General features: G+C 35.2%; 1 protein-coding gene across 1 annotated transcript in view; it reads left to right on the top strand.

Annotated features, from left to right (window-relative positions):
* The window catches only part of LOC306845036 (protein phosphatase 1 regulatory inhibitor subunit 16B-like), a 45442-nt gene extending 40542 nt beyond the window's left edge, over positions 1-4900 (top strand). Inside the window, exons 8-11 of the mRNA XM_079377551.1 lie at positions 827-902; positions 1256-1385; positions 2192-2324; positions 4313-4900. Coding sequence (XP_079233677.1) covers positions 827-902; positions 1256-1385; positions 2192-2324; positions 4313-4735 — 762 coding nt within the window. The 3' untranslated portion in view covers positions 4736-4900. The remainder of the gene's footprint in view (positions 1-826; positions 903-1255; positions 1386-2191; positions 2325-4312) is intronic.
* Positions 4901-13314: the final 8414 nt, after the last annotated feature.

Here is a 13314-nt window from a genome sequence, read left to right as displayed (position 1 = left end):
CACGCATACTCACACCCCACACTTTATTGCACACACACACACACACACAAATACAGTAAAAACAGTAATATTAAGAAATATTGCAATAGAAAATTATTAAAAGTTTTAATAATATTTCACAATATTACTGTTTTTACTGTATTTCTGATTAAAAAAATCCAGCATTAGTGAGCAGAGGACAAGTATTTTATGTATGTTATGGCTGAGAAGCTTTGGCTTATAAATATTATAAATTATATAATATTTGATGCATTTTATAAATTATTATTATTATTATAGATATTATATCTATACTTTTTGTCTACAAAAAAACTAAATTAAAACTAAAATCAGTAGTTGTGTCATAAGTGAAGTTAGGCATCACAACATCGTTATTCTGTATGAAAGATGAATATTAATCTTGAAATCTGCTACAGACAGAAGCAGAGCGCCTGTGAAGTGTCTTTAACTCCTCAAGAGCTCTTAAAGAGTTAAATGTTTACTGTAATCCATCAAGTTAATGCTACTGTACATCACAGCAGATTAAATATGCAGTGCATTTATTACTTTCACATTTATTCATTTAGCAGATGCTTTTATCCAAAACCACTTTAATGGTACAAAGGCACTTAATTTTTATGTGCCTTTGAGTCATATTTGTTTTTTAATATAACTATTTAAGTTTAATATATAAATAACAAAAATAACCTTGGCATCCACAGATAAATATCAAATGACCGACTCAATATAAGTAATATGGTGATGATAGACTCATAACTCTCTAATAATAATGCTAATGAATTCTGCTAGAAGTAACACTAATGAATGACACACATTCCTCCTGCAGGTCCATGTGGCCGAGCTTCTGGTTTCTCATGGTGCCAATCTAAACGCCAAGACGTATATGGAGGAGACGCCCATAGGTACAAATGAATGAGAGAAGGACATGTTTATGTTATTAATAACCTGCCTTTTCTTCCTCTGTTGGAAGTCTCTCTCAGCGGTTTATTGTTGTGAGTGAATGTTGTGGTTTTCTGGAGACTCCTGAGCGTCTGCTCGTCTGTGAAGGTCCAACGCTCTTCATTGACTCTGTATTGCGGGAAGCTGCCTCCTTGTCATTTCTGACTTATAACAAAAATCAGAACAACAATGTCTAAAAACTGCTGCTGTGTAAAAACTACTATTTTATAGGCTCTGTCTCTATAGGACACATTCATGAATAAATCTCAGTAAACACACTGAAGCCCAGGAGCAGTAATTGTGTGTGTGTGTGCAGATCTGTGTGAGGATGAGGAGTTCAGGAATCATCTCCTGGAGTTGAAGCACAAACATGACATCATCATGAAATCACAGCTGAAGCACAAGACGTCACTGTGCCGCCGGACCAGCAGCGCCGGCAGCCGCGGGTATAACACACACACACACACACACACTCTCTCTCTCTCTCTCGCTCTTTCTCTCTCACACACTCTCTCTCTCTCTCGCTCGCTCTCTCTCTCTCTCACACACACACACACACACACACACACACTCTCTCAATCTCACACACACACACACACACTCTCTCACTCTCACACACACACACACACACACACACACACTCACACACACAAGCATATATATGTATATATATATATATATATATATAAATGCTGACACCTGCTGGTTGTTGATGATCACTGCACATGCTCACGTTTCCTCAGGTAACTGGTGACAATTGTATTGTTTTCATATACACTACCAGTCAAAAGTTTTTGAACAATAACATTTTTATGTTTTTTAAAGAAGTCTCTTCTGCTCACCAAGCCTGCTTTTATTTGATCCAAAATATAGCAAAAGATTTTTTACTATTTAAAATGTTTTTTTATTTGAATATATTTTAAAATGCAATTTATTCTTGTGATTTCAAAGCTGAATTTTCAGCATTCACTTCTGGGAACAAATTTGTCCTCAAAATATGGTCAAATAGGCACACACACTCACACACAGACACACACACACACACATACACACACACACACACACACACAGACGCCTCTTTCTGGAGCTTCACAAACACATCATCAAACAAAAGAACAAAAACTGCTCCGTTTCCAGTGAATGAAATCATTTGGTTTCTAAAGCAGTCTTAGTCTGCTTCTTCTGTGGTGATTACATCACTCTCATTGACTCCTCAGTAGTTCTCAGACTCGTTTCTTCTGTTTGTGTGCAGGAAAGTGGTGCGGAGAGCCAGTCTGTCCGACAGACACAATCTCTGCAGGAAAGAGTATCAGACCGAAGCCATCGTGTGGAGAGGAGGACGAGAAAAAGAGGAGCGAGAGTCTGACCAGGAAAACAGCCATTCGGTGATAAACCCTCACTTCACTCACAAACCAAACTCAGAGCTCATTCTCATTAGACACGCACTTCAGGACACTTTTATTATTATTATTATTAGCAACAGTAATATTTTTTTGTTTAAATTAATTTCTGTAGCTTCACCCATGTGCAGCCCATTAAAAGTCCTTTATTTTTAAATTGTTTTGGAACCCAGTCATATTATTATTATTATTATTATTATTATTATTATTCTTATTATTATTAATGCTGTCAAAAAAAAATTCGCATCCAAAATAAAGTTTTTGTCTACATAATATACGTGTTTATACTGTGTATATTTATTATGTATATATAAATACACAAACATACAGTATATACTTTGGAAATATTTCCATGTATATATTTAAATTCATATAATTGATATTATATATAAATATTTTAAATGTATAAACTTAACATATTTTTCTTAAATATATACATGCATGTGTTTATATTTATATATACATAATAAATATACACCTCACACATACATATATTATGTAAACAAACTTTTACTTTGGAGGCAAATAATCGCGATTAATCGTTTGACAGCACTAATTATTATTATTATTATTATTATTAGGGCTGGACAATATGGCCAAAAAATATTATCACAATAATTTTTTTCATATCAGTCGATATCAATAATTATCACGATAAATATCAAATTTTTTATTTCTTTTAAGTTTTAAGTTTCATATTAGTGTCACAATTCTATTATTATTATGAATATTAATAAAACTAATAATATTATTATTTTTATATGTATGCATAGTAGCAACAGTAGTCTTTTTTACACAAAAAATTCAACCTGTTAACCTTTATTTTTTATTCATATTTTCACAACTTAAATGATTAATTAATACATATCTTTTTCATATCAGCATTTTATGACACAACAAAGTACAGTGTAAATGGGTTTTTTTTTTTCTCTTATACTTGCATTGTTGTATGTTTATCTTATGTTTAACTAGCATGTAGCACCGTGGTCCTGCGAGACACATTTCGTTCCACTATATGTCCACACATGTAGCAGAATGACAATAAAGCTCAACTTAACTTGACTTGACTTGAAATTACAGTAGTTTTTAACATGCTCTTCATTCCAAATCTTAGATGTTTTATTTTCACCCAGAACAGCATATCATAATCAATATGTTCTGGACCACATATTTCATATTTCATTAAAGGGGCCATTTTCCACAAGTTGATATGATTCTTAATGAAAAGTCTACAAGATACTTTGATTAAAATGTCTCAGTGGTAGTGTAAAACAACACCTTTTTTACCCTGTCAAAAACAGCTCTGTTCACAGCGAGCCGTTTCGGTGCATGTCGCTTTAAATGCTAATGAGCTCTGCTGACCCCGCCCCTCTCTTCCGTGGGTGAGGAGCCGTTCTCACGAGACTGCTTACTTTAGCCACATTTAGCTGCAGAACTTGCTAACTAGCACATTATTAGGAAAGGCAATTTGCAAGGATTCTTAAAAAAATCCTTTATACTCACTTCTTCTGTAGGTGAGGCTGGATCACGAATGATTCACGCCAACATAGACGCATTTAGGCAGATCGGGAGCGCATTCCCTTCAAAAACAAACTTAATCCACTTCGTCTTCAGCGGATCATTTTTAATAAAAAAAAAAAGCACTGGGTGGATTTTTATCATTATAGGATGGATGTGTACACACACTGCCAACACACATTAATGTTCAAACAACATTTAAAAGTGAATTTTGCATCCAATGACCCCTTTAAAGAAATAGTTCAAACAAAAATGATCATTCTCTCATCATTTACTCACCCTTGTGTTATTCCAAGCCCATAAGACATTGTTTCATCTTCAAAACACAAATTAATATATTTTAATGAATATATTTGATGCAGTAATCACTCAGTGCACAGCTTCACTGTAGATCAGGTTAGATCCAGCTGTGTTTTTTCCGTTGTTTTGATGTTTTGACCTCCTTGTTTGCGCAGACGCAGCCGGACGATGCTCCTCAAGCGCTGGGGATCCTGAAGGACGGCGGCCGACAGAATGGCTGCATCTCCAGCACTCCAGCGCCGCCCGCGTCTAACGGTGACCCCGTGACCCCTAACCCTTGTGACCCCGACCCGGCGCCCTCCGCCGAGGAGCTCAAGCCCAAAGAGCGTGCGCAGACGCTGTCTGAACTCAAGAAGCAGCGCGCCGCCGCCAAACTCCTCGCCCAGCCCGTCCTCAACGGCCTCCTGGGAAACGGCTCGGCCAAACCCAGCCCCGAAGATCCGCGCATGCCTCAGGTCTCGTCCAATGGCAGCGCGGTCTACTTCACGCCAGCCAGCGGAGACCCGCCCCTGCTGAGGCTCAAGCAGCCAATAGAAGACGAGGATCCCAAGAGTGACAGCTGCTGCTGCGTCTCATAAGATGCTTTCTAGGAACTGAAAGGAGAAGTTCACTTCCAGAATGCACCTTTTCACATTTCTGTGTTTCTCAGCAGCATAAGTCGTCATAGTTGGGTTAACTTGAAGAGAGTGATTGGGACAGTACCACAAATATATATTTTTTGCATTCCCATTTGCTCTAATAGCAAAAGAAAAACTCCACGATAGTGTTTTCATGACTTTCAATAAAAATAGAGAGACTGATAACGGCAGTCAGAAGAGAGAAATATGTCAAATTTACCATCTTTCCCATAAACTCTGCATTAGAAACATTCGCCCTCGCATTAGCCTTAAACGGATAGTTCACCCAAAAATATCAATTCTGTCATTCTTTACTCACCAAGTAGTTCCAAACCTGTATGAATGTCTTTGTTCTGCCGAACACAAAGGAAGATATTCTGAAGAGAACAAAGACATTCATACAGGTTTGGAACTACTTGGTGAGTAAAGAATGACAGAATTGATATTTTTGGGTGAACTATCTCTTTAACTAGTTTTTTTGTAATTTGATGCAAAGGTAATATAATACAAAGTATAGTGTTATAAATGTACATACATTTAAAAAACAATATATATATATATATATATGTAAAAAACTTTTGAGGATTTACGATGCTGATGACTGTTAAATGCATCATCGCAGTCTTGTGAAAAGGGTCCATAAAAATCCCCTGATAATTTACTCACCCCCGTGTCATCCAAAGTGTTCATGCCTTTCTTCAGTCACAAAGAAATGACGTTTTTGAGGAAAACATTCCATGATTTTTCTCCATATAGTGGACTTCATTGGTGCTTTGAAAGCTTCAAAGAGCTCTACACGACCCCAGTCGAGGAATAAGGGTCTTATCTAGTGAAACAATCGGTTATTTTCTTAAAAAAAAAATTATATTTATATACTTTTCAACCACTAATGCTCGGCTTGCTCTAGCTCTGCGATGCGCGTCTTTATTAGCTGATGTTGGGAAGGTCCCAGTGTTTACAAAGCAAACATGCAAAGAAAGTCAAATGCCCTTTACTAAAAAGGTAAAACAACGATGTTGGATGATTTTAAAGTTGGAGAAGAAAATGAGATGGAGCTTTTAAAGCTGAAGAACTAACCGTATGTGACCTTTCCAACAGGATTACGTAATGTGTGAAGATGTGCATCGCAGAGCAAGAACTAGCTGAGCATTTGTGTTTAAAGAGTGGATAAATATGTTATCCACTCTTTAAATATGTAATAAAATTACAGATCGTTTCGTTAGATAAGACCCTTATTCCTCTGCTGGGATTCATCTTTGAAGCTGCATTCTAAGCCACCATTGAAGTCCACTATATGGAGAAAAATCCTGGAATGTTTTCCTCAAAAACGTAATTTCTTTGCGACTGAAGAAAGACAGACATGAACATCTTGGATGACACACGGGTGAGTAAATTATCAGGGAATTTTTATTCTGGAAGTGCACTTATCCTTTAAGGTGCTTTCGCACCGGACGAACCTTTCCATAGTTCCTACAACTTCCTCAAAAAGTGGAAAGCTTCCTTCGGTGTGAAAGCACCTATGAGCCAATCGCAGGATCCCGAGCGTCTGATTGGTTGAAGCCCATCAGTGATTTTATTTCTCATTCCAAACCTGGAGGTCTGAAGAGGCGTTTGGGATGAACCCTCTCTGAACCCTGTGCGGGAACTTCTCAAAGCGGAAGGAAATGATCTCATTCAGGCTTCCCAGGTTAAATGTGTGACTTCCAGCAGCAGATCGAGCAACAGACGATTCACTCCACCTGTGTAACGTGCGACAGACAGCCGCCGCTCTCCTGTACAGTATTTATTTGTATATGTGCATAGAATCACTCTTCTATAAGATTATTTATTGTATTCCAGAGAGATGAAGTGATGGACGGAGCACAAACGAGTCAGTATTTTTCTATGACAGTGTTATTACGACCAGATGAAGTATTTAAACTCATATTTCACACTCAAATCTCATGTCGTATTCTTTGCATCGTGACATTATTTTCATGACAAGTTCAACACCAAAAGCTGCAGGAAAAATGACTGTAATTTAATTTAAATCAGCAGCACAGTCAATACTAACATGATGCATAAATGCTAAATAATTTAAATAACATATCAAATTAAATGTATCATTTTTTCTATTGTAGTCATTTTACAGACATTTTTAGTGAGATTTTGTGAAACACTTACTGTTATGAAAATGTCACGGTGCAAAAAAATAAATAAAAATCATATGTGACCCTGCAGCACAAAAGCAGTCATGAGTAACACAGGTATATTTGTAGCAATAGACAACAATACATTGTATGGATCAAAATTATCTAAAAATCATTAGGATATTAATTAAAGATCATGTTCCATGAAGATATTTTGTAAGTTTCCTATCGTAAATATATCAAAACTTCATTTTTGATTAGTAATATGCATTGCTAAGAACTTCATTTGAACAACTTTAAAGATGATTTTCTCAATATTTAGATTTTTTTGCTCCCTCAGATTCCAGATTTTCTAATAGTTGTATCTCAGACAAATATTGTCCTATCATAACAAACCATACACCAATGGAAAGATTATTTATTCATATTCAGATGATGCATAAATCTAAATTTCATAAAATTGACTGGTTTTGTGCTCCAGGGTCACATTGTTTAGTTCTTTTGATGTGAAATATGACCCAGATGTGTTTATATGAAGGAAGTGTTGATCAGAACCCTTCATATACTGCTCCCTATGAAGGGTTTATTTATTTCTTTGGATCCGATCGATTGTGACGCTCTGCTCTCGGGTGCCAAAGTCTTCCAGACTGATGGACGTCAGAAACGGCCAATGAGTTTCCAGTGCCACTCCTGTAGCCCCGCCCACTCCTGTAGCCCCGCCCACTCCTCAACACTCACTGCATTGATGCTTGGAATAATGCTTGGAATGCGTTTCCTTCAGATAATGGAAAGGGTGTTAGTGAAAGGAGTGATTATAGATATGCACGCACAGTATTCTGAAACTGAAATATGAATAGAGATCACATGCAAGGAGTTCGGCTCCCATTTCTACTGAGGAACATGAAGGGAAAAGAGCATCACAACTACTGATTTTATAATTTACTGGAATATACTGATCACTGTATTAACATGTTTTCAATAAATGGTATATTTTGATCAGTTTCTAAACCTTTTCTGTCATCAGTGCTGCTTAATGAAGTCTGTGATCAATCCGTTGCTGCATGGACTGATGTTAAAGGAAGTGATTATTGAGTCATTCGCTGGCAAACGATCAGCCGCAGTGAGTCAGCAGTAAACCATCAACGAGGAAGAAAACACAAACATGTGCTCACTGTTAATACTGATCCAGTCTGTTTCCATCACCTCAAGCCTTTATTCCTGCGCTGTCAGCCTGGTTTTAAACTTTTACATCTATATTTACATTTATTCATTTAGCAGATGCTTTTATCTGAAGTGACTTACAAATGAGTTTGCTTTTATTTATATATATAAACAAACATAAACTCAATTGTAACACTTTTTTTTTAAATGCTAAAATATGACATATGATCCAGACTTGTTCCTTATAGAATAAAACAAAACAAAAGAGAATTAATTATCATGAATATAATGTGAAAACAAATCTTAATAGTCCTGAAATGGGCTTATGGAGAAACACACACACACACACACACACACACACACACACACACACACACACACACACACACACACACACACACACACACACACACACACACACACACACACACACACACACACGCACACACACACACACACACACACACACACACACACACGCACACACACACGCACATATAATATATATCTAGATTCAGTTTGTTGTTCCATCAGCCGGAGTTTCTTTATTCCTGCTCTGTGATCCTGGTTTAAATTCTAAATTTAATTTATATTTTATATATATATATTGCAGAATAAAACAAAATTGAATTGCATAAAGGGGATTAATTTTCATGAAAATGTATTATCTTTTTTAAAGAAGTATCTTCTGGTCATGGAATGATTTTAATTCAAAAATAATTATCATAAGATAAATATTTTCACAATTTAAAGTAACGGTTTTCTATTTTAATATATGTTAAAATGTAATTTATCAAAGCTGTATTTTCAGCATCATTACTCCAGTCTTCACAGAAATCATAATAATATACTGATTTACTGATCAACAAACATGTCTGATTATTATCAATGTTGAACACAGTTGTGCTGCTTATTTTAACAGCTTGTTTGCTGTTTTTTGTTTTTAAAGAACAGCATTTATTTAAAACAGAAATCTTACAGCAATCTTGTAGTAAAGTGCTGTGCATTCCCCTCCAAAAGTTTGGGGTCAGTCATTTTTTTCTGTTTTTTTGAAAGAAATCAATGCTTTTATTTAGCAAGGGGGTGTTAAAATTGATAAAAAGTGATGGTAAAGATTGTTGTTAGTAGTAAAAAATATTGTTGGAAAAGATTTCTGCTTTGAATAAATGCTGTTCTTTTAAGCTTTTTACTGATCCAAACTTTTGAATGGCAGAATATCTAATTTTATATCTTATAATATTGGTTTATTAATAATACTGGTTCATTTTCTATTCTCTTGGCATGTTTCTGTGAATGTAGGCAAACTTTCAGTGAAGGAGAAAAATAACGCTCTGTTTTCTTTTTGTGTTTTAATGAACCGCTTGTCTTGTAGATTCAAATAGCAGAGGGAAAAAAGACTCAGTAGGAAACATTAGTTACTACACAGATAAAGGCACAGCGTGAGTGAATGTGGAGGAGGAGAATGTCTCACACACACACACTTCTGGCAGTCACTGTGTGATTCTCTGTGCTTTTTCCTCTCAGATAGTGAATAAACTACAGCGACTGGCCTTTCTAAAGCTCCTCTATCTCATGAAGCAGCTCTGAGTCGAGGGTGTGACTCCATCCGGCCGTTTCCAATCGCTGATTCTCGTCTTTTGTTGAACCTCGATGGTGAAATAATCTTCTGAACTCCACCCGAGCAGACGAGTCCCTCATGATGTTCAAGAAACGCCTAAAACTGTGAATATTCATTCAATGAGTCTGAGCTCTTGTTTATTCTGTGGATAAAAGCTTCTGCTAAATCCATGAAAATAGATGACAATAATACTTCACAATCAATCATGCAATGACATCTCAACTAATGCTTCAACATAGTGTTTTGAATAAACTAAATCAAAGAGAATGTGAAGAGGCAGAAGTATTAGCTCAGATATTCATACATTAATATTTATGTATCTTATTGTAAAGAACTACCTATAATGCTCCTGTAATCTTTCATTTATGCTGATCTGCTTGTGAAACTTGATGATTGTGGTTTTTATTGCTCAAGTGTAAGAGTTTAGGTTTGTTTGATTGCCCAACAGAGCTTTATGTCCAAGTTGCGCAAGACATTTATAATACAGGAAGGATTTTCAGATTATGGTTTATTATTAAGAGACACATTTTGAAACAAGTCATTTCCAGCAGGAGTTTAGCGCAGAACATTTTGTGGTTTGATCAAAGGCCCTCAGTGACTGATGATTGTTTGTGTCGAGAGAGAACTAAAATACAGTGAAGTCATTTTATAATGTTACAGTAGATTTCTATTTCAACTAAATACTGTTTTTATGAACTTCCTATTCATCTGTGAATCCTGAAAAATAAGATGCATCACGGTTTCCACAAAAATATTGTGCAGCACAACTGTTTTCAACATTGATAATAATCAGAAATGTTTGTTGATCATAAATCAGTATATTATTATGATTTCTGAAGATCATGTTACACTGAAGACTGCAGTAATGATGCTGGAAATACAGCTGCAGATCACAGAAATACATTACAGTTTAACACATATTCACATAGAAAACAGCTGTTTTAATTCTATAACATTTTACTATTTTACTGTATTTTTTTTTCAAATAAATGCATCCTTGTGTCACGTTACTGTGTAGAAAGAACTCACACAAAGATAAAGATGAAAGGAAGTCTTTAATATAATCCACAAAAGGTAATTGACAACAGGAAGGCTTGACATGGACAAAGAAACACTGAACTGACTACAACTTATATGAGAGAGTAAATGAGGAAAATTGACAAGACACACCTGAACATAATGACAATAATCAGACACAGATGGGAAACTAGTTCTGAGAGCACATGAGGGAGAAACAACAACAGAACCAGTCCATGAGGTGTGTAACGGTTAGTGGTTGCAGAGATGCGCAGGAGACACAGGAGAAATAAAAAATAAACACTTTTTAATTCAAACTTAAACTCATGAGAATAACCAGGAGAACTCCCAACCACAAACACATCTACTCAAACTAACATAATACAGGACAAAGGAATTCAGGAGAACACTGGGCTTAAATGATAAGAGACAAACGAGATAATTAACAAGGCACAGGTGAACAGAATGACATAATTAGGCAAACAGACAGAACGTGTGACACCTTGGTGAGCAGAAGAGACTGTTTTCAAAAACAAACAAAAAAAATCTTACTGACCCCAAACTTTTGAAGAGTACTGACAGATAATCAAGAAGTTTGGAATAATAATAAATTAACGCCCATTAAAAAAAAAAAAAAAAAAAAAATATATATATATATATATTCAAATTCTAAATATATTTCAAAATATACAAAAAATGGCCAAAAATATATTTGTTAAAATATTTCAAAACATAGTTATGTACATATAATTTATACAATTGTTTTTCTACATATTTTGCAATTTTTTTGTGTATTTTTGAACATATATTTGCACATTTAAAATACATTTTAAAAAACATACAAGAAATGGCCAAAAAATATATTTGCTAAAATATATTTACAAAAAAATATTTCCTACCGATACATCTTGGGCCATTTTTGTCCATTTTTTAAAAAATATTTGAAATATAGAAATATATTTTTTAAAAGCATTAAAAAATATATTTAGAATTTTATATATTTCAGTATTTCAGAAATACATTTAGATATATATTTTGGTATATGAATGTTGAAACTAAATATATTTCTCACACACACACACACACACACACACACACACACACACATATATATATATATATATATATATAGCCATATGGGCAACAATAATAGTAATAATAATAATAATTATTATTATTATGCCTTTATTTAACCAGGCAGGTATAGGCTAATTAACAAGATTTTTAATAGTGGCTTGACAAGAGGATTTTTACCTTTGAAGGAAATAAATAAATTCAAACGCATCCAGACACATGATGACATATTCAGAATCAGGAACAAACGTCAAAATATTTGGAAGTGATGCATGATCATATGTGTATTATGCACTGATGATGTGCTGATTCAGTTCCTGCTCTGAGCCGCTGCGACCAAACACAGCAATCACTAAAACAAACACTGGCCCTGTGTCTCTTTCCACTGATCAGAGATCATCAGTCTGATGCCCGGATCTCATCTGGTGTGTGTGTGTGTGTGTGTGTGCGCTGCGTGAGTGTCTCTCTCTTCTGTCCTTCAGCTTCAGTTAGTGGGTGAAGTGTCAGATGTGCAAACCGTAGTATTTAAATGACGGAGGAAAGTTTCACCACATCCTGTGGACACAAGAATGACTACAGAGCACTGCTCTTAATACACACTGCAGCTTCACTGATGCTGGCTCTGAACTCACATCAGTCCTGCAGGGTTCAGTTTCATTCCTGGGCAGTTTGCCTGAATGATTAACATGTCAAGACAGAGATTGTTTTACACCCGGATCTGAAAAGCAAAAGACCGTTTCCAGACTGCTCAGATTACACCGCACAGATCTTCGATGTCATTACTGGGAGGGTTACTTTGGAAATGTTGCAGATTACAAATTACTCTATTTAAAATGTAATAACTATTTCAATTACTTTATTAATGCCACAGATTGCTTTTCTAAATTTCTAATGATTTCAACTGTTTATTGAAATCAGTTGAAATTCAGTCCTATTCTGTGTCTCATATTTTAGAGCAGACAATGCAATTTATGAAAGAAATCAATTAAAACTGTGAGTGTGTGTGTGTGTGTGCATGTTTATGTGGTTTATGAGGACACAAATTTGTATAATGACATGGGTATGACAGAGGTATTACAATAGTAATAGAGTGTGAGTGTGTGTGTGTGTGTGTGTGTGTGAAAATTCAGATGTAACCCCTTTGTTATCGTGAACATTTTTTCTCAGTAACTGTAACTGATTAGTTGCATTTATTGGATAGACTTTATTTCAAGGTGTCTTTGTTCCAGTCTAATTACTCATTTAAGTACTGAGTAATATTAATTAACTACATGTACTTACTATATGGTTAGGTTTAGGGTTTGGGTTTAGCTTGCATGTTATTATGCATCATTTCATATCATATGTGTCCCTGGAGCACAAAAGCAGTCATAAGGGTATATAGTGATAAACAACAATAGGCCAATGGGTATGGGTCAAAATTATAAATTTTCCTTTTATGCCAAAAATCATTAGGATATTAAATAAAGATCATGTTCCATGAAGATATTTTGTAAATTTCCTACCGTAAATATATCAAAACTTCATTTTTGATTAGTTAT

Source organism: Barbus barbus (assembly GCF_936440315.1).
Source record: "Barbus barbus genome assembly, chromosome: 25".
Taxonomy (NCBI): Eukaryota; Metazoa; Chordata; class Actinopteri; order Cypriniformes; family Cyprinidae; genus Barbus; species Barbus barbus.
Note: the sequence above shows the minus strand (reverse complement) of the source record. Positions and strands in the feature narration are given on the sequence as shown.